The sequence below is a fragment of the Mesocricetus auratus genome, unplaced genomic scaffold (genome assembly GCF_017639785.1).
Source record: "Mesocricetus auratus isolate SY011 unplaced genomic scaffold, BCM_Maur_2.0 Super-Scaffold_100023, whole genome shotgun sequence".
Classification (NCBI taxonomy): domain Eukaryota; kingdom Metazoa; phylum Chordata; class Mammalia; order Rodentia; family Cricetidae; genus Mesocricetus; species Mesocricetus auratus.
In genome coordinates, this window is record NW_024429204.1 from 20,172,674 (window position 1) to 20,193,126 (window position 20,453).

At 46.1% G+C, this 20,453-nt stretch overlaps 1 protein-coding gene across 4 annotated transcripts in view; it reads left to right on the plus strand.

Annotated features, from left to right (window-relative positions):
• The first annotated feature begins 903 nt into the window (after positions 1-903).
• The window catches only part of Tbc1d31 (TBC1 domain family member 31), a 62,068-nt gene continuing 42,518 nt past the window's right edge, over positions 904-20,453 (plus strand). Inside the window, exons 1-4 of one of the 4 annotated variants that reach the window (XM_040730436.1) lie at positions 904-1,077; positions 4,624-4,770; positions 8,127-8,242; positions 12,390-12,568. In XM_040730436.1, coding sequence (XP_040586370.1) covers positions 995-1,077; positions 4,624-4,770; positions 8,127-8,242; positions 12,390-12,568 — 525 coding nt within the window. In that variant the 5' untranslated portion in view covers positions 904-994. Of the gene's footprint in view, positions 1,078-4,623; positions 4,771-8,126; positions 8,243-12,389; positions 12,569-20,453 lie in introns of those variants that run through there. The other 3 variants (XM_013122570.3, XM_013122569.3, XM_040730437.1) reach the window with 3 other exon arrangements.

Genomic DNA, 20,453 nt, shown 5'->3' on the forward strand with positions numbered 1-20,453 from the left:
ACTTTGAAAACCTCACTTAATTTTTAATGCATTAAGATTTTTCCATGTATTTTCACATTTGAGAAAAGTACAGAGAGATTTGCAACAGGCAGAAGGTGGGTATCGCAGAGAAGAAAATCTTTGTTGACACTGAATTCTGAGAGGATATATTTCTGTTTTGTTTTTTTTATTTTATACTCCAAATGTGGAACAATTTTATCTGAAATTGATTTGCAACTTCACACAGCACTGAAGTGTTATTTGAATTGCTAAATTTCTCTGCGAATTAAGTGAGTTAGTATGTTAAGCATGCAGGAGAACCATACATTTAGCACTAGATAAACACTAAGTGAATTTTGCAAAAAAGATTTCCGATGCCAATGCCAATGCAGCTGGTCCTCGACATTTTTGCTTTTCTAAATTGTGTCTGGTGGACTGGAAACCATAATGTGTGAGTCTCTTGTAAATTTATACAATTAAACCATGATGACTACGGGGAAAAGAACAGAATATTTATCTAGGAGATTCGGTGAAGCCTGGAAGTTCTAGGGAAGGAACTCTATTCTCAACGAACTTGTCTTTTTGCATCTCTATCAGTTGTTTCTATGAATCCCTTATTCTCTAGACGCAATTGAGAACGGAATGCAGGAGGCAGGGGCTTCTCGGAAGTCTATTTGAGCCTGGAGGCGGCCCCTAGCTTCGTCTTCAGAAAACTACGACTCCCAGAAGCCTTTGGGTCGCAGGCTTGGAAGAAGCCGCAGAAAAGGGGTGGAGTCGAGGCAGAAGTCGTTGGCCGAGTCCACCGTCCCGGAGGAGGGACCCCCTGGGCGGATGTGGTCGGATCCGCGTTCTGATTGGTCGCCAGTGGAAAGGGCGTCCGCCGTGGGATTAGTACGGTCCTCGGGGGCGGGACCCAGGGCGGGCCGCTCGAATTTCCCGGGTCGGGCGCGCGGGGGCTGCCGGGAGCTCTCGGGACGGTTGCGGGCCCGGCCGTCGGGGTCGGGAGCGGGGCAGCATGGCCATGCAGAGCACCGACCTGGGCAACAAGGAGCGCGGCAAGATCTGGCACCGCAAGCCGTCGCCGGCCTCGCACGGCGGGTGAGGGTCCGCGGGAGGCTGAGCCGGGCTGCGGGGCGGGGCGGGGCCGGCCCAGGGCTCCCACCCCGGCCAGGCGCCGCGCCCCCGGACTTGGGACCTCAGGGGGAGCGGGCAGCTCCGAAGCCGTGGGTTGCAGATGCGTCCCGGGTTCGGGTCCCGGGTCCCGGGCAGCGGGAGGCAGGAGGAGGCTGTACGATGTATTTATGCACAAGAATGTGCGGTTCTGCGGAGTGCCGGGACTCCTGCAAGGCTCCAGGAGGCGACGGCAGTGCACATCTGTCTCTCCAGAAGCGGAAGCGCTGCATCCTTAAGCTAAGCACTGTGGGGCAATGCTGGGACAAACTTCAGTCCTGCAGTTTGCACAGAACAGTGTCTGTCGCCGGGGCTGTCAAGCGTGCGGGCCCTCTCCAGCCCGTGCTCTTCTTGTCCGGGGGTTTGAGACCCGGCCTCCTGTGTGACGTCCTCTGTCCCAGCGATACATTTGTTTTGGTTCCCATGGTGCATGTCTAAGTGATCTTGCTGTTTCCGATTCCCTAGGTTTGCACTTCGGGTTCGTGTCTCAAGACTTTTTACGCTAGAGACTTTTCTGTTTATCTTTGCTTCCCCAGAAATCCAAATAAGTGTCTTTGTAGGCTGAAAACACGGTTAAGAGGGTTGGGTCAGCCACTTACTTGACCAGTCAGCCACTTTGGTTTCTGGTGACTGTGGCAAATTGATAATCAAAACTACTAGAGTACCCACAACGCCACGAAGTTGGCCTCGACCTCCTCGTGTTCTGCGTGGCTTGCACGCACTACACACTCATAATTACGTTTTGGGGAGGGGGGGTTCCAGACAAGGTTTCTCTATGTAGCCTTTGCTGTCCTGGAACTCGCTCTGTAGATCAGCCTGGCTTTGAACTCACAGAAATCCGCCTGCCTCTGCCTCCTTAGTGCTGGATTCAAAGATGTGTGCACCACCACCGTCCGGCAATAATTACATTTTTTAAATAAAAAATATGACTATGGGATGAGAGACAAAACTGGGCCAGGAGGTTTGCTGAAGGAAGTGCAGGTTTACCAGCTGCATCCTTGGAACAGATAATCAGACACTAAGCAGGGACAGTCACACTTGGTCAACATAGTTTCTTAACTGCAATACTGCCCGTGGTGACCTAGCTGAATTCTTCTCTGCCATATCTTATTTTTGTTGGTTGGTTTTTTTATCACAAGTATTTATTTATTGTATGTGCATGCTGCAGTGTACATGTGGAAGTCAGAGGACAACTGTGGGAAGAGTCTCACCGGCCACCGTGAATGAGGGTCCTGGGGATTGAACTCTGGTCGTTAGCCTTGGCAGCAAGCACCTAACTGGCTCAGCCGTGCTGACAGCCTGGCTTTGGTTCTTTGAAACAAGGTCTCACTTTTTAGCCCAGCCTGGGTAGGAAGTGTGATCCTTCTGCCTCCGGCTTCCAGAGTGCTAGGATTTATTAAAGGTCCTGCTCACCATGCCTGGCTGTTTTTAATATTGTGAACAATCGGCATTTGAGTTTTGTCCTCAAACTAATGTTTAATCCACATACCAAGTTAGCACGTTCCATAAGGTTTTTTAAAATGAGATTTTAATTTGCAATACTAAAACTCTTACACAAGGGGCTGAAGAGAGGGCTCAGGGCTTGAGTGCAGGGGATCCAGGGTTAATTCCCAGTGCTCACGTGGTACCTCAAAACCATCTGTAACTCCAGTCCCTGGGGAATCTAACACCTTCTTCTGGCATCACCAGGCATGGGCAGGGTGCACAGACATCCCATTCAGTCCAAAGAGCCATATACATACAACAAATAATTTTTAAAAGATTCATACGCAAAAGATAAAATTTTCCTGGTTAGATACTATTGCTGAAGTAAAGAAGGGTGCTGGCCAGAGGGCTCAGAAGGGAAGGCGGAGAACCACCAAGCATTTAACTTATTTGTTATGTATACGTGTGCTGCCTGCATGCAGGCCAGAAGAGGGCGCCAGGGCGGCAGCCCGCCAGCCCTCATAGATGGTTGTGAGCCACCATGTGGTTGCTGGGAATTGAGCTCAGGATTTTTCTCTGAAAGAGCAGCCAGTGCTCTTAACCTCTGAGCCATCTCTCCAGCCTCAGATAAAGAATTTTAAGCAAGACGGGATTGTACTGTTCTTCAAGACCGGAACGACTTTCTTCTCTTTTCCCTTTATTCCTGATACATGATCTCACTGTGTGGCCCCAGTCAGGCTCAAATCTTCCTGTTTCCTGGGATTACAGGTGTGCATCGCCGTGTGACTCTCTGTATAGTAAAGATTCGTTTGTACTGCAAGCTTCTTTCTTATACTTGGTGCGTGTGTGGCCTGGCACACATGTGGAGGTCGGAGGACTACTTGTGGGTATCATTTCTTTCCTTCCATCGTGTGGGTGGGCCTGGGGGATCAAACTCAGGTCCCAAGGCTCGGTGGCAAGCGTCTCTGACTGCTGAGCCATCCCACTGGCCCAGTGCTGCAAGTTTTAAGGTTTGGCCATAGCCCAAGAATCCTCAATAGTTGCCGGGGGTTGGTGGCGCACACTTTTAAATCCAGCACTCGGGAGGCAGAGGCAGGTGGATCTCTGTGAGTTCAAAGCCAGCCTAATCTACAGAGCAAGTTCCAGGACAGACTCCAAAGCAATACAGAGAAACCCTGTCTCAAAACACCAAAAAAAAAAAAGACTCCTCAATAGTAAATGTATGCAGATATCGCTGTACATTCTTTCCAAAGTTTGCCCATGAAAGTAGCGTGTGACTGCCAACAGCTATGTATCAAATACAGAAAAGCTGGGTAGGGGAAAGCCTGCTTTTCCCTGTTCTCTGCACACAGCAGTGTTTATATGTTCATCGTCTTTTCCCATATGTACACCTGTTCTTTTGCATTCTTAACTGAATGCTTGTGTTTGAATTTATGCATGAGCAGTTGAAAGCCCAAGGTTAAGATGTTTGAATTTGCACATAGCTGTAATGCATGCTGTCTGTTTCTATAAGATAATAATGAAGAATAAGCTCCATTTCTTACCATTTGAGAAGTGTGATACATGGGGGTTTTGAAAGAGCAACCTAGAGCACTCCACAGGCGTAGTGAGAGTGCGCTCTGTGTTGCAGTGATGATCAAGTAGCCCTCACAGCGCACGCCTGCTCGGGTATTGTGCAGGTCTGTTAGCAGTGGACATAGACTTCACTCCTTTTGGAGCATTTTCTATTACAGAAGCAAGCTCGTATATCCTCTTGCCTGTTCATCATAACATAGGCTGTCCATGTGTAGCTAAGCGTCAGGAGGGCAGGAACCTTGTCTGCCACTTACTCCTCGTATCTGGCTTCTTCAGTTCTACAGTAAGTTTTAGAATGACTCATGGATAAATGAATGCCAGCTTCTTTGATAATGAGTGGCTGTTCGGAAGCCCTTAAGACAGATTCCAGGGAAGAGAAGGGAGTGCAGCGGGCAGAGTAAGCAGGCAGAGAGCTTATGTGTAACGCTGGTGTGTGACGTTGAATGTAACGTTCAGATTGTCGTGTTTTGGCAGGATTATAGTGAACATTGTCCACAGCACGTCTGATTACCATCCGAAAGTTCTGCGGTTTTTGAATGTGGCTTTTGATGGCTCAGGCGATTCCTTTCTCGCTGGGGACCACCAGGGAAACATCTATGCTTTTGACTTGCATGGAAACAGGTGAGCCGATGCTTTTGGTGTGGCTTATCATTTAGGAAGTTACTGACCATTGACCAGCCCGATACCCATCGCTGATTTATGGAGCTCTACTGAGTTCTTGGAAAGCTGCTGTAGGTGCTGGTGTAGACTGGAGCAGAGGAGGGATAAAGGACGGCTCTACAGGGTCTCCCTGTCTCCCAGGCAGGGATAAAGGACGGCTCTACAGGGTCTCCCTCTCTCCCAGGCAGGGATAAAGGACGGCTCTACAGGGTCTCCCTCTCTCCCAGGCAGGGATAAAGGACGGCTCTACAGGGTCTCCCTATCGCCCAGGCAGGGATAAAGGACGGCTCTACAGGGTCTCCCTATCTCCCAGGCAGGGATAAAGGACGACTTTACAGGGTCTCCCTATCTCCCAGGCAGGGATAAAGGACGGCTCTACAGGGTCTCCCTATCGCCCAGGCAGGGATAAAGGACGACTTTACAGGGTCTCCCTATCTCCCAGGCAGGGATAAAGGACGGCTCTACAGGGTCTCCCTATCGCCCAGGCAGGGATAAAGGACGGCTCTACAGGGTCTCCCTATCGCCCAGGCAGGGATAAAGGACGGCTCTACAGGGTCTCCCTATCGCCCAGGCAGGGATAAAGGATGACTTTACAGGGTCTCCCTATCTCCCAGGCTGGCCCTGACTTGCCGCGGTCCTGCCTCATCCTCCCCATCGCTGGCAGCCACCATCCCGACTGCTTGTTTTCCCTTTCATTAAAAAGAAATCGCATTGCATTTTATTTACCTATGTGTGTGCATGCACATCGTGCCTCGGCGAGCATGTAGCAGGTCAAAGATAACCTTCAAAAGTGGTTTCTCACCTTCTGCCATGTGGGTCCCCCGGATTGGAATCAGGTCGTTAGGCTTTATAACAAGCACCTTTACCCACTGAGGTGTCTGGCCAGCTCTGCTTGCTTTTCATTTTATTTAAATTTTCTTTTTTTAAAAAATATTTTTTAGATTTATTTATTTAGTATACAGCGTCTGTCTATATGCTCAAAAGCCAGAAGAGGGCACCAGATCTCATTACAGATGGTTGTGAGCCATCATGTGGTTGCTGGGAATTGAACTCAGGGCCTCTGGAAGAACAGCCAGTGCTCTTAACCTCTGAGCCATCTCTCCAGCCCCTTATTTAAGTTTTCCATCACTGCTAATTTATCGTTAAGTTGTAGCACTTCGTTAGGCAATTTAAAAGCTTGATTTCCTCTGAACATTTTTGTTGTCTTCAGTCTCTCTTGGATCGTCACAGCTGGGTCTCCCTGCTGGCTTTTGTCTCTTTGCTGTCTCCAGTAGGAGAGGAAAGTCATTTTCCCCTACTCTCCTAAGTTGGGAGCCAGGGTTCTTAGACAGACTAGCAAGGAGAGCAGGTTTTTACAGAGTGCCATCTAGGTGTTCAGAGTGTAGCCAAGTTCCCGCTTACTTGCAACAGAAAACAATAAAACCTCAGAGAAGTGAACAGGAAAAAAAAACTTGCCTCTCTCAAAAGACAATGATCTGTGGGAAGGCAAATGTGGGTTAAAGGTAGATGATGCATTATGTAATTCCTATGATGCCATCCCCAAGCTGACAAAGATCCACAGTTGTTCTTTTAATTGACCTTTGTCCTTTGTGATAGACAGGGGAGGAGGGAAACCCTTGTAAGTTTATTCAGATGTATGCAGACCGGACAGATCAGTAAGGGAAAGGCGTATAACTTTGCTTGTATCTGCTGCTTAATGTTTTCAGCTCGAAATAATCCTTAGACCAAAGTGGTGTGTTTTCCAGTGAACGCTCATGGCAGAGCTGAGCAGTAAGCTGTGGAGCCGTGAGAGCAGATGCGACTCTTAGCCCACTCTACTGCGCTCCCCAGAGTCTTATTGACTTTCCAGCTTGCTTTATAGCGGACGACTTATTCTTACTCCCCTCCCCTCCTAGGCTCTGAGCTGCTCCGTGGTTTTACCCCCCTCTCTGGTCCTGTCATGCCTGTCTTGCTGGCCTCTTCCGGTGCCTACCCTGTACCTCGTGTTGCTCAGGCACCTGTCCTGGGATTCCCCCTCTGCATTCCAAGACTCTTTTTAATGGTTTCATCACCAGCAGAGCCTTGGGTGTTTACACGACCAGATGTCACGCAAACACGCTGTAGACTACTAGATGTACTCCGTTCGGGGCTCTCTGAGGGTCACTAGCTGCATACTCCTCTTGAGCCTTCGGGAAGTGACCAGATAGGTACATTGTAAGTGTGATGCTGAGGTACACGCTGGAGACTTCGTATGAAAAAGAAAATTGAATATTTGATTGTTTGGGCTTTGGATATTACAATTATGAAAAAGGAAATTGAATATTTGATTGTTTGGGCTTTGGATATTACAATTAATTGTATCTTCTTCTTTAGTATAACATAGCTCCTGGACATTTTAAATTTATATAAATGTTGTACAGGGGCCTTAAATTCAACATCTTGAAGATAAGATTTAAGATTCGCCATTCTCAAGCTCGTGCCCTCTTTTCTCAAGCTTGGAAACTTAATGCTTTGGAAATGAAATTCTAATTATATGCCAAGCTCTCTCTTAAGAGCTCACCCATGTGGGGGCTGGAGAGATGGCTCAGAGGTTAAGAGCACTGTCTGCTCTTCCAGAGGTCCTGAGTTCCATTCCCACCAACCACATGGTGGTTCACAACCATCTGTAATGAGATCTGGTGCCCTCTTCTGGCAGGCAGGCACACATGCAGACAGAACACTGTATACATAATAAATAAATCTAAAAAAGAAAGAAAGAAAGAGAACTCACCATGTATTATTTAATTTGATCACAACAAATTCCTAGGATTCCTATTCTTGTCTTCCTTCTCCACTTGAGAATCCGATTCCTTCCCTCCCCCCATCTCCTCCCCCATGTTTAGTGCATGCCACGTCTCTCTCGGCTTGACGTAGCCTCTCCTGTGTGTCCTTTCCACTGTGTATGTGTGTCTCTGGTGATGTTTTTCTCTGCTAGCTCTCACAGCAGTCTCCTTTCTTCTCAGTCCCTCTGTCCGTTACCATGGCTTCCGTAAACATCTTCCCAAAAGGCATCGCCAACTGTAATTCTGCTGTACTGAATTAATAGAAACTAATCCATGGCTTCCCAATTGGAGGTAGAATCCAGTCTCCTTCATAGGATTCCTGAGAGGTAACCCTGACCTGGCATTTCCACGTGATAGGAGTACCGTCCTTATTCACAGGGGGCCTCTTAGACCATCATATCTACTTTCGGCCCACTGTTTCTTTTTTAGGTCTCATTTTCTCCCCCAGTACTCTACCGTTGTAAAGTTTATGACCACTGGTAGGATTTCTGATACTAACGCAGCTGTGTTCTACAGGTTTGCTCTCGTGCAGCGGACGGCACAAGCTTGCACGGCTCTGGCCTTTAATCTTCGCAGGAAGTCTGAGTTCCTCGTGGCATTAGCTGACTATTCTATTAAATGTTTTGACACAGGTAAGAAGTCCTTCTGTTTGTCTTTTGAGGCGGAGTGGAATACGGACTGGCGGACTTTGAGGTCCTTACCCACCTGTGTAGTCTAGGGGCGGTTGGGTCAAGACTGCTGTCCCTTCAGGTAGCCACAAGCCTAGGGACCAGGACAATCCCTGCTTCCGGAGTTCCCAACCACCTTCAGTTTCAGTAGCCTGGGAGCTCACAGCATTGCACATGGGACTGACTACAATCTTGATATAGGATATGCGTTAGAGCCAGCAGTGGGAGACATGCCTAGGGTAGGATCTGGGAGGCTTCTAGAAAGACACAGCCATTGTCTTCAGTGATGAGTTAGCTCCCAGCGTCTGCATGCCATGACCCTGCTGGTTCTTGCTGAGGCAGCAAGTTCACTCAAGCTTTGGCGTCCAGAATTTTCATTGAGGCTCCGTCACACAGACGTAATACATTGACTCATTGCCTATGTGTAGACGTGAGGACTACCTGACAGTACCATCTCACACCCCATTATCACCAGGGTTGAAGTATTGCCTATTTCTTCCTGATGTTCAGTTTGTTAGTGTTCTGGTCTTCCTGGTAAGACCAGCCCCAACTCTAAGTCCTTAACAGACGCCTTTTATTTGCAGCTGATGCTGGCTGAGTAATAAAGATATTCCTATCATGTGGGAAACTCCAGGAGTCCATGAAGATGGACAAAAATGAGATCTCTTTCAAGGCCCAATCCCTTTCTATATAGTTATCCCAAAAAATCATGAACAAACAAAAAAAATCTCATATTTCATACCACATTATATAGCTTTTTTTTTAAGTTAGCATTCTGGATTATTATAGATTAAACCCAGTTATCCCAAAAAATCATGAACAAACAAAAAAAATCTCTTATTTCATACCGCATTATATAGCTTTTTTTTTAAGTTAGCATTCTGGATTATTATAGATTAAACCCCTTATTCTTCAAACCAATCAGAAGTGAACAGAAATTTTTTTTTCTTTTTTATATTATTATTAAATTTTTTTTATTTTTAAGTTTACATTTAGATTAGAAACATGGTTGGTTCACAAGTCAGTTCCAGGTCCCTCTCCCTTTCCCTCCCCTCCTCCCGTGCCCTCCCCCCAACTCCCCCATTATCCCCTCATTTTCCCAGGGAGGGTGAGGCCCTCCATGGGGGTGTCCATAGTCTGTCATTTCATTCAGGGCAGGGCCTAGACCCTCCCCCAAGAGTTCAGGGTGAGTGTGCATCTCACATTGTTGGATGGGAGTCCATAGTCCGTGTGTATACTCGGGATGAATACTGATCTACTGCCCAAGGCTCAATAGATTACCTAGGCCTCCTCACTGACACCCCCATTCAGGGGGTCTTGATCAGTCCCATGCTGGATTCCCAGGCATCAGCCTGGGAAGAAAAAAATTTTAATTGTATTTTTTATTTGTATTTTCAAAATTATACTTTTAAATTGTATTTTTGTATTTTGTATTGCTAATATATAATATTTAGAAAGATATAAGTATTACCATTAATAATAGTGGCAATAAACAGTTATATTGTATTTATTTTTTTCCAAGGACTATTTTCTGAGTTTATACGTTCTAATTTATTTTCATCTTAACAACTCATTGAGATAGGTATTGTTAATATCATCATTTTGCAGATGACAAGACTGAGGCAGCAAGATAACTTGACCAGTGTTCCAGGTTTATGTAAAGTCAAGCCGGAAATCAAGCCTGGAATTTCTGTGCTGCACTCTGCATGCGGCTAAGCAGAAATAGTTATCTTCTTACTGGTTGCCTAGAAATCCAGTCAGCACTGCTGGGACGAATCCCTTGAAGAATTAAATCTCTGCGCATGCCCACAGTTAGCTTCTTTGGATGCCATCGTGTTTTTCTGTCTCAGCCCCGTCTTTTTATGGTCCCTCTCATTGAAGCCGACACCCATGAGTTCCTTGGCTGCTGTCTCACTCCCAGCTTCTGGTCACCCTTTTCTTTGTCTTTGGGGCAAACCCTGCTTCCTGACAGCACCCATTAGTAAGTGACGACTCGTGTCTCCTGCCACAGTAACAAGACGCTTGTCTCCAAGTCATGAAACCCAGTTTGTCTCAGTCTTCAGCCACCTCTCGGTGGCACTTCAAGTTGGGCTTGAAGCTGGAGAGCAGACTCAGATGGGAAAGTGTGGTTTGCAAGTGTGAGGACCCGAGTTCAGTTCCCATAACCCCATATATAAACAATCCCGGCCTCCGGGAGAGAGGCAGGCAGATGTCTGTGAGTCGGAGGCCGTTACAGAGAGAAACCCTGTCTCCAAAAACTAACCAACCAACCAAACAAACGTTGGGGTTGACTGAGGAGTCTGCTGTGAGACCAAGTCTCCTAGAAATGGCAGGGAGCTACTGCACCCATGACACCTCAGCAGTATGACTGCCTGAAGGGGACCTGAGCAGTGACAACAGTAGACACGCTGTCCTGAAGGGGGCTGGCATCTCACGGGCTCCACCTCTGGGCAAAGAACTACAGCATGGTTGGCCAGCTCTTGAGTCTCTGCTCAACATTAGAAAAAAGATTTGCACCTCGTAGAAAGGGGAAACTCCCACCAGGCCTGAGAGGGACAATACTGAATTGAGGAGTAGCTTAATTTAGGGGCTGGAGAGACGGCTCAGTGGTTAGGTCAATTCCCAGCAACCGCATGGTGGCTCACAACTATCTGTAATGAGGTCTAGCGCCCTCTTCTGGCCTGCAGGCATGCATGCCACAGAACACTACATAATAAATAAATCTTAGAAAGAAAAGTGGCTTAAGTGGGGCTTATGGAAAGCTCACAGTGTTACCCTCCCGTTTTCATTTCACTGCAGAACAACAGGGAGGACTGTGTACATCTGCAGACTGCAGGCTGGTGTTTGGAGACGGCTGCCTCTGAGGGACCTGCTGTCCGTCCTCAGTTCTGACCTACTTTGTATTTTATCGTTTCCAAGATTTATATCTTGCTTTCTTTCTCTCCTCACTTCCGTTTTCCTGGGAGGAAGAATTTGGATCACAAAAGTGATATGATATTGACAATTTAGAAATGCTCACACAAATAAAAGTCACATTTATTACTCAGTGTTAATTGTCATGAATAACCAGACTGTTTTCTCTGTGTACACACACACACACACACACACACACACACACGCGCGCGCGCGCTCGCGCGCACGCACACACACGCATGCACACACGCACACGCACGACTACCTCAACGTCAGGGCTTTATGTATTTGTTTGTCTATTTACTGGGATGACGCTGACTGTGTAACCCCAGCTGACCTGGAATTTGCTGTGTAGCCCGGGCTTCAAACTCGGGACCCCTCTGCTTTGGCCTGCTGTGTGCTGAGATTACAGGCCCACACCTGCATGCCTGGCCCGAATTCATTTCGATTTTTGTTATCTGTGTGGCTTGATTTAGTGATTTTGGAAATAGGATCTTTCTGTGTGGTCAAGACGGGCCTCATATTCACCATGTTGTCCAAGCCAACTTCAAGCTTACCGTCTTCCCCCGCCTCAGCCTCCTAAGTGCTACAAGATGACAGGTGTGTGTGTCATTATGTCTGCAAAATTAATTATTTAAATCAAAGTTATGCTTTTTGCCACCATGCTAGGTCTGTTGTTCTCTGTGTTATCACGCGAGGTCACAGCATTAGCAGCTGCTCGTATGGCTGGGCTGGACCCACCGGAGCCGCATAGCTCAGTGCTCAGATGGCATTTCTCCAGTACTGATAGCTTTGGAGTTTCTTTTTTTCCTTGGCCTTTTTCTCAGTTTAAACCCCCATTTCTTGTCTGGGTTGCTATAGCTGCGTCTAACCACCCGTCTTCTGTGTACGGAGACTGCACTCAAACTGTTTGTAAAACAGAGACCCGGGCAGACCACACTGCAACAGAGCTGTTACCGTGTGACAGTTCCCAAGCCCCAGTGTCCCACTGAGGCTCCTCTTAAGCCCTCAGTAGGTCTCATGAGATTTCCATGACTAACACGCCCAGTGGTTAGCGTTAGCCACAGGCTCCAGTCTTTGCCAGTGCTAAAGGGGCCGCCTTTATTGGGCCCTGTCCGTCGGTTGAATGAGTCTGCGTGTAGTGTTTTATTAACCAGTGGCTGATGCTTCGCATGTAACCATTTCCCTGTCACCACAGTCACCAAGGAGCTGGTTAGCTGGATGAGAGGACACGAGTCGTCAGTGTGCTCCATCTCCGTGCACGCATCCGGGAGGTACGCCATCACTACGTCCTCCGACACGGCTCAGCTCTGGGACCTGGATACCTTCCAGCGAAAAAGGAAGCTGAATATCCGCAAGTCCGTGGGCATACAGAAGGTCAGTGCCTGCCTTTGCTGCTCCCACAGGAGTCAGAAGGGAGAAACGATTCATTGTATCTTCGGTAGCATTGTTTTCACAACAGGACACGCTCAAGGAGTCAGGATTAACTGTTGCTTGCCGTTGTGTTCAGAGAAATTGTCCTGTTAAATTATACAGCTGTGAAACTTACACTGTCATAAGTGGCAGATATTAAGTTAGTGTTTCAGAGCCGGGTGTTGGTGGCACACGCCTTTAATTCCAGCACTCTGGAGGCAGAGGCAGGCGGATCTCTGTGAGTTCGAGGCCAGCCTGGTCTACAGAGTGAGTTCCAAGACAGAGAAATCCTGTCTCGGAAAAAAAAAAGATGTTTCAGTTTCTAACCCTTTTCCAGTTTTGCCATGAGCAACTTTAAACATACAGCAGATTTATAAGAATTTCATAGTAATCACAGATACTTGTCACCCAGAGTCCTTTCATTTACATGTCACTCCACGGTACAGTTTGTTACTTGTTACTGTCCCTCCGTTGTTCATGCTCTTTAAAGTACATTTAAATTTACATGCAAACATTGTTGTACTTGAGTACTTAAGCCTGCATTTAATCGATCGTAGTTGAATTATTTGTTGATAGAATATTCATATGTGAAACGTGTACACATCATTTAGTATGACAGATGTGTAAACTTGTGACCTGGGGTTGGGGGAGGCCTTACCTGAGGAATTTTCATCATATCCTTTCTCTTTTCCCAAAGGAGATGAATATGTACTTTTTATTGAGGATTCATTTTTCTTTACATATAAAAATTATTAAAGGTGAGTCTATATTGAGTTGTCTCTTCCATGATGGAAGCCCACACAATGGGAATGACCAAAGCTGTTCATACAACAGTGTGTTCGTTTAGTTAATCCAGGTATTTCCACTGATATTTGGGTTCAGACCTATCTGACCCAAATAGTAAACCAATATTAACCAAACAGTGAGTCTTAGCTGACTGGTAACTTGCTAGTAGCAGTGGTCACTTGCTTCTTAACTTTAGAGGAAAAAAAAATAACATAAGGATAAAATCCCTACATAGTAAAGCCAGATTTTTTAAAGGAGTAAGTTGACCAAAAAAATATATGTATGTATGTATGTATGTATGTATGTATGTATGTATGTATGTATCCTATTAGGCCTCCAGAGGGAAAGCCGGAATAAAGCAGGACAGTCAATCCGTCAAGGCCCATCAAATGATTGTCTGATTGTCATTAGCATTTAATTACCAGAGTGACTGCGAACACATGGCCTGAAGGTTGGGTAGAGGAAGACAAACCGGGTTGAGTTCTGCACACACACACACACACACACACACACACACACACACACACACACACGCTGACTTGAAAGTGCATTTGAATACAGCCAACAGTCTCGTGCACTGAACTCACTTTATTACATTTCTTCATGCTCTTTTCCCAGTCATAATTACATGGATATATAATAAGCTGCTTTGCAGTGTGCATTGTTTCTTAGTCATCGTATCCTTTCACGGATATTTCTGATAGTTTTTACTATGGTTTGGGTCTATCTATTGTAAAACTCATATAAATTGAACTATTTGGTAATAATTTATATAAGGTCTGTTATGTATTTTGAAAAGATTCATTTGTTTTGCTTTCAGTATTTTTTTTCTCTGTTTAGCTAAATACTATTTTTAGCAGTATCTGTGTCTCCATTAGTTGCTTTATTTAGGCTGTGTTGTAATATGGTGTTGCCTTTATTCTCTTTGTTAACATGAGCAGGTAATAATGCAAGTCAAGCCAAAATATGTCCTATGGTCTCCATGGGAATCCCAGAGTCTTTAGTGTGCTCTTAGTCATTAAAAAGAAGATGGAAGTTGTAGCCAGCGCGTTCCTTAGGGGCTTGAACCAAATGTCTTAGCAGGTCTTTTCTTCTTTGACTGCTTTAGTACTTCAATTGAATTTTAAATCCCAAAGCAGGAGAGGAGCGGGAGTTGAACCCTCAGCGGAGAGACGGCTGTGGGACAGGAGCCACCTGCTCGTCTTAGCGTGGCTGCCAGCATGAGCACTGTTTGGTCACTCAGACGTTTAGTCAAAAATGTCTCCAGATTTCAGGAGTATGAGAACCCAATTAGAGAGGGAGAGGGTGAGAGAGAGAGAGAGAGAGAGAGAGAGAGAGAGAGAGAGAGAGAGAGAGAGAGAGAGAGAGAGAGAGAGACTGTGTCTGTGTCTGTTTCTCTGTGTGTGTACGTACTATGATGCATGCAAGTAAAATAATAGAACACGTGGTGTGTAAGTTGCCAGCGAACTCTATCCTAAAAGGAGAGATGGCTCCAAAGAAGTTGCTCAGCAAGTATAGGCACTTCCCACCAAAACGGGGGACCGGAAGTCGATCCCAGGGACCACAGGATGGAGAAGGAGCTGACTCCCGCAAGTCATCCTCTCACCATGTGTGCTGTCTCGTGTGACATACAAACACACGTGCACAAAATAAATACAATGCAAACCCAAAATTAGACAGCCCTTTAAAATGAAACTGTTTAAAAATGCACAGTCGTCTGGTGTGCAGCCTATGCCTGTAATCACAGCCTGTTCTGCATAGCCAGCTGTAGGTTAGCCATGGGGGGGGGCGCAGGTGGTGGCGCACACCTTTCATCCCAGCACTTGGGAGGCAGAGGCAGGCGGATCTCTGTGAGTTCCAGGACAGCCTGGACCACAAAGCAAGTTTCAGGACAGGCTCCAAAGCTACAGAGAAACACTGTTTCGAAAAACAAAACAAGAATAAATAAATAAATACATACATACATACATACATACATACATAAAATATTATTTCCTCCTGGGCTATGCAAAATTTGGAGATGGTCAAATAGTTTCTGCTCCTGGCGTATAGTGTTGGAAATAGAAGCTAAATGTAACCCAGTCTTCAAAATAAAACTTTAATTCTGATCAAATTTTAACTGACAGAATATTTTTATTCCGAGTTTTGATTTTGTAATTTAAATGGAACTTTTATTTACATTGACAATACTGTCTCTGGGAAGTTAAAGTCATGATGGCACTTTTAATCTAAAATAATGTCCCATTCAGTGTTTCTGTGAAACACTGTTCTGTTCTTTTAAAGGTCAGTCGCCTTGGGCGAGGCCCCATAGCCTGCGCTGGACCTACCCTTTATCACTGTTTAACTTGTTTTCTGTCCTCCGTAGTTCTTAAAAGCGAGAAGTTAGTCGAAAGACTTGAGTAGATTCCTGGTAATCTTCTCCACAAGGTGTTTAACCAGCGTAGGATCAGAATAGTAGCTGTACCTACCTCAGGGCTGATGTCAGAGTTTAAGATGAGATAATATATACAGGGCACTCTACACAGCGCTTAGTAAAACTGGCATGTATGTATGTATGTATGTATGTATGTATGTATGTATGCATGCATGCATGCATGCATGTATGTATGTATGTGGGGCAAGCTGACGTAGCCCAGGCTGGCCTTGGACGCACTATGTAGCTAATGTCGGTCATGAACTTGATTTCCTGCCTTTACCTCCAATGTGCTGGAATGACAGGCATGCCCAGCTAATGCAGTGACGGTGCCCAGGGCTTCAGGCATGGTGGGGAGCTGATCTACCAACCGGGCTGCACCGAGCGTCTCTCTAGGTGTGTTCTTTAGAGTCTGGATAGCAACACTGTCTATCTTTTGAGCTGTAGGTGCACAATTCTTTACCCATCATCTTAAAACTCACAGGTGTTTAACTCAGTTTGTGTGAAAACACCATGCAGCCTTAGTTAACTGGCAGCCTAATCTGAACGGAGCTGGCGCAGCCTAGAGCATGAATGGGTCTGAGGATGGCCGTACGCCCTGTTGCAGCCCTTCTCCAGTTGGTAATAATGCTAACTCTGAGACATCTGCCCTCCTGAGGAGTCCACAGAGGTGACTGTGGAGCTTTGATTCCAGGGTTCTCTGTTGTTCTTGGGCGTTGTAGGTTCTTTTCTGGGGGGGAGGGGGCCAGTGCTCTTGCTTTTGAAGGACTGTCGCCCCAAACTCCTTTCCACTGTATTTTGTATGTAGGATAGCAGCAATTAAAAGTCAGCCAGTGAGTGGTGCGCACCCTACTCAGATGCTCAGAGGCTGAGGCAGGATGGCCTTCTAATATAATGCAATATTAGTTTTGGGGATTCTTTTTTGTTGTTGTTGGTTTTTTGTTTTGGTTTGGTTTTTCGAGACAGGGTTTCTCTGTGTAGCTTTGGAACCTGTCCTGGAACTCGCTCTGTAGACCAGGTTGGCTTTGAACTCACAGAGATCCGCCTGCCTCTGCCTCCCGAGTGCTGGGATTAAAGGCGTGCACCACCAATGCCCGGCTGTAATGCAACATTTTAAAAATAGATTTTTTTCATCTGTGTGCTTATTGTGTGTGCACGCACATGCAAGAACACGTCATGATGTACGTGTGGAGGTCAGAGAATGATCTGCAGGAGTCAGTTTTGTTTTCTGCCATGTGGGTCCTGGGACTCGAACTCAGGTCATCAGGCTTGGTGGCAAGTGCCTTTACCCAGAGCCAGCCCAGGCAACTCAGCGAGAACCTCGTCTTAAACAAAAACCAAAACCGGGTAGTAACAGATGCCGGTTGTTGGAGGCCTAGCCTGCAGCCCTCCCTCCCTCCCTCCTCGCTTCCTTTCTGTGACACATCTGCCTGAGGTTGGTCGAGAACTTGGAGTGGGGCCCCCTGGCCTCGAGCTCTTTACCCTCTTGCCCTAGACCCTGGTGCTGAGATTATACAAGCATGCTTCACCAGCACTGGCTTATTAGCTATTTTGTCCTGAATAATCCTAAAAGGCATACTGCTTTCCAGAAGGAAAACTAAAAGCCAGAGTCATTGAGTGACTTGTCCAGTGTCCCGTGGCTTATAGAGTGGCATGATTTGGTGTGAATCCAACCCTGACTTACTGCAGAGCAGTCCATGGTACTATACTGCAATGTAATTGGAGCTGCCACAGGAAAACAGAACGGAACACGAGTTTAGATTAAAAGTGCCGTTGTGAAATCAGCTTCATCATGAAGCCCCACAGTTACCTCTTCAAATCAGTAACTCCTGCTTCTTGTGATGCTGCTGTATTCAGTTCTTCAGTTAGGATTTGGGACCGTATCCTTGTATTCATGATCTTATTCATGATTCCTTTTGAGACATATATACGGAAACACTTTGTGATGTCTGTCAGAAAATGTTTCCTAAGGAAGGGTCTTGTACGTCAGCCTGTATGCAGTGAGCACTCCTTAAAATACTCTGTAGAGAATCACACCTGGCTTTCACCTCGTTACTGTGACTGCCTGGATTGCTGCTGCTATTCTGGTTTGGGTGTTGGTATTGAAATGAGGTCTCACTATTTAGCCTATGCTGCTCTTCGCTTGCTCTCCGGGCGTAGCCTCTGCGTGCTGGGATCACAGGAATGTGCCACCATCTCAGGTTTTGGTTCTGTCTTTAGTTTTTCAGTGCCGGGGATCAGACACAGTGCACAGTGTTGCACATCGTAGACAAGACTCCTAGCAGAGTCAGGCCAGAATTTCTTAATTGTTGGTAAGCATTCACGCACCTCCTCAAACTGACCAGAAAAGGCTGGATTGGTGCGCTTGTCTCCCAAAGGCGGGTGTGCTTGAAATGTATCCCAGATGTGGCCATGCCTGTGCCTAGCCGAACCTCTAAGATGGTCTACCCTTCCAGTGGTGGACCTCAACCTGTGGGGCACGAGCAACCCCTCTGGGAGCTGAACAACCCTTTCCAGGGATCACAGCTTGCATATCTGATATTTGCAATTCATGATAGGAACAAAATGACAGTTACGAAGTAGCAATGAAAATAATTTTATGGTGGGGTCACCACAGCATGAGGAACTGTATTAGGAAGTTGAGAAGCACTGCCTTAGAGGATTAAAACGTCTTAGGGACCCTGAGAGAAAGAAGGGAAAGCGGAAGGGAGACGTTACCAGTAGAGAGAAAGCAAGAACGCCTTGTCGCTGGAGCCCTCTGGCTTCCCACATGTCTACCCGACGGCCCCCTTTGTAGACACTGCCTCTATGATGCTGCCTGGTGGTGTAGCCAGAGGCCCACCAGAGCCTAGCAGGAGCAGGCACTGTGCTCTCGGCCCTCCAGAACCGTGCACTAAATACGTTTATTTCTTTACAAATTGCCTAGCCAACGGAATTTGGTCATGGGAACAGAAAATGACAAACATAGAAAGAGTTGGCATGTTCATCAAGGAAACAAGTCAAAGCCACTTGAACTCAATTGTCCCCCCTCCTGCGCGGTTTGTTAATTTTGTGAAGTTTTTTTTTTCTAAGTACTTAATGTTGTCAGGAGATGACATTATCTAAATAATAATGACATGTTTCATTAGGAACAATTTTATAATCATTAAAATCTAGCAATTAAAATCACAAATCTGGTAATGAATAATCATGCAGGCAATAATCTTATCACAGCTATTCACCTAAAATAGCAGTTGGCACTCATTAACTCTTAGGCCTTTGCTGCTCCCAGTAGGAATAAACTTTATTACTTTTCTCCAAAGAAATGACTGCTAATTAAAGTGAGAATTTTCTGGAGTCACTCTTTGACACCAGTTTTGGAAGTCTCTGATGCATTCATTATGGATTGTAATATACTCATTGCAGACTCTTTCCCTAAGACCATGGTATGCATCTTCTCATAGTTAGCGTGTATCAGAAGGGTTAGGGATGGCCTGTGGCCGTGTGACGAGCTCAGGTGAGGATGGGTCCCTCTCATCCGGCTCAGTCGGCATCTTACGTACTTAGTGAGGCTTTTATGTGTCTTGTTGACAATGACCTTGACTGTTATGTTCCACGGGGCTTTATTCCATGTACACGTTACGTGTGGCACATATACGTTTTATACAGATAGACTCAGAGAATTATATTGAGGCTATCAGTGATCGATTTCAGCGTTTCGGTTTTCGTTTTGGGGTACCAGGGATGGAATTCAGGTGCCTCTGGCATGCTAGACAGTCACTCCACCCTTGAGCCACAAGCACACCCCTAGCCCTAGCAAATAGAGACATTGGTTAAACCTTTGTAACAGAACAGCGAGAACCAGAATAAAAGATGCCGTTTTCAGCCCTGCTGTCAGTGGATTCCACCCACGGTTCCCCATTAAATAAGTTACACAGAAAGTAAAATGTGGTTGTGTGTACACTTTCATTTAGTCATGCAGAACATTTCCACCTGTCTTCACCTTTTCAGTTATTCCTAGAGGACATAGTCTTGTCGGTTAGTTGACCAGCGCAGGAGGGATGCTTTGGCGGCTTTCAAGGTGTGTTGTAGTAACTTGTCTAGCAGCAGACTGACAGAAACTCTCCCTAGGCTTCCACCAACATGTAGTGTTCTTAAGCGTGGTTAATGTTTTTCTTGTGTTCGTATGAATATAGAGTCATGATCCCTGAACAATGTGGGTGTTTTGAGAGATGCCTCGTTGAGCAGTTTTGTTGTGGGAACGTGGTGACATATACAATCTACATGGTACAGGTCAATGACTCTGGGGGTCTCTTGATGTAGTTATGAAACGTGGGGGCATGAGGTGTCTGAAGCAGCACACTTAAAACAGCGGGAGGACTATAAACTGGAGTGGTGATTAAGAGTAGAGTAGACGGGGCTGGAGAGATGGCTCAGTGGTTAAGAGCACTGCCTGTTCTTCCAGAGGTCCTGAGTTCAATTCCCAGCAACCACATGGTGGCTCACAACCATCTGTATTGATATCTGGTGCCCTCTTCTGGCATGCAATTATACATGCGGCAGAACACTGTACACATAATAAATAAATAAATCTTTAGAAAAAAAAAGAGTAGAGTAGACATACAGCTGGCCTTTCCAGTTTACCCCAGCATTATCACAGACACCGAGTAG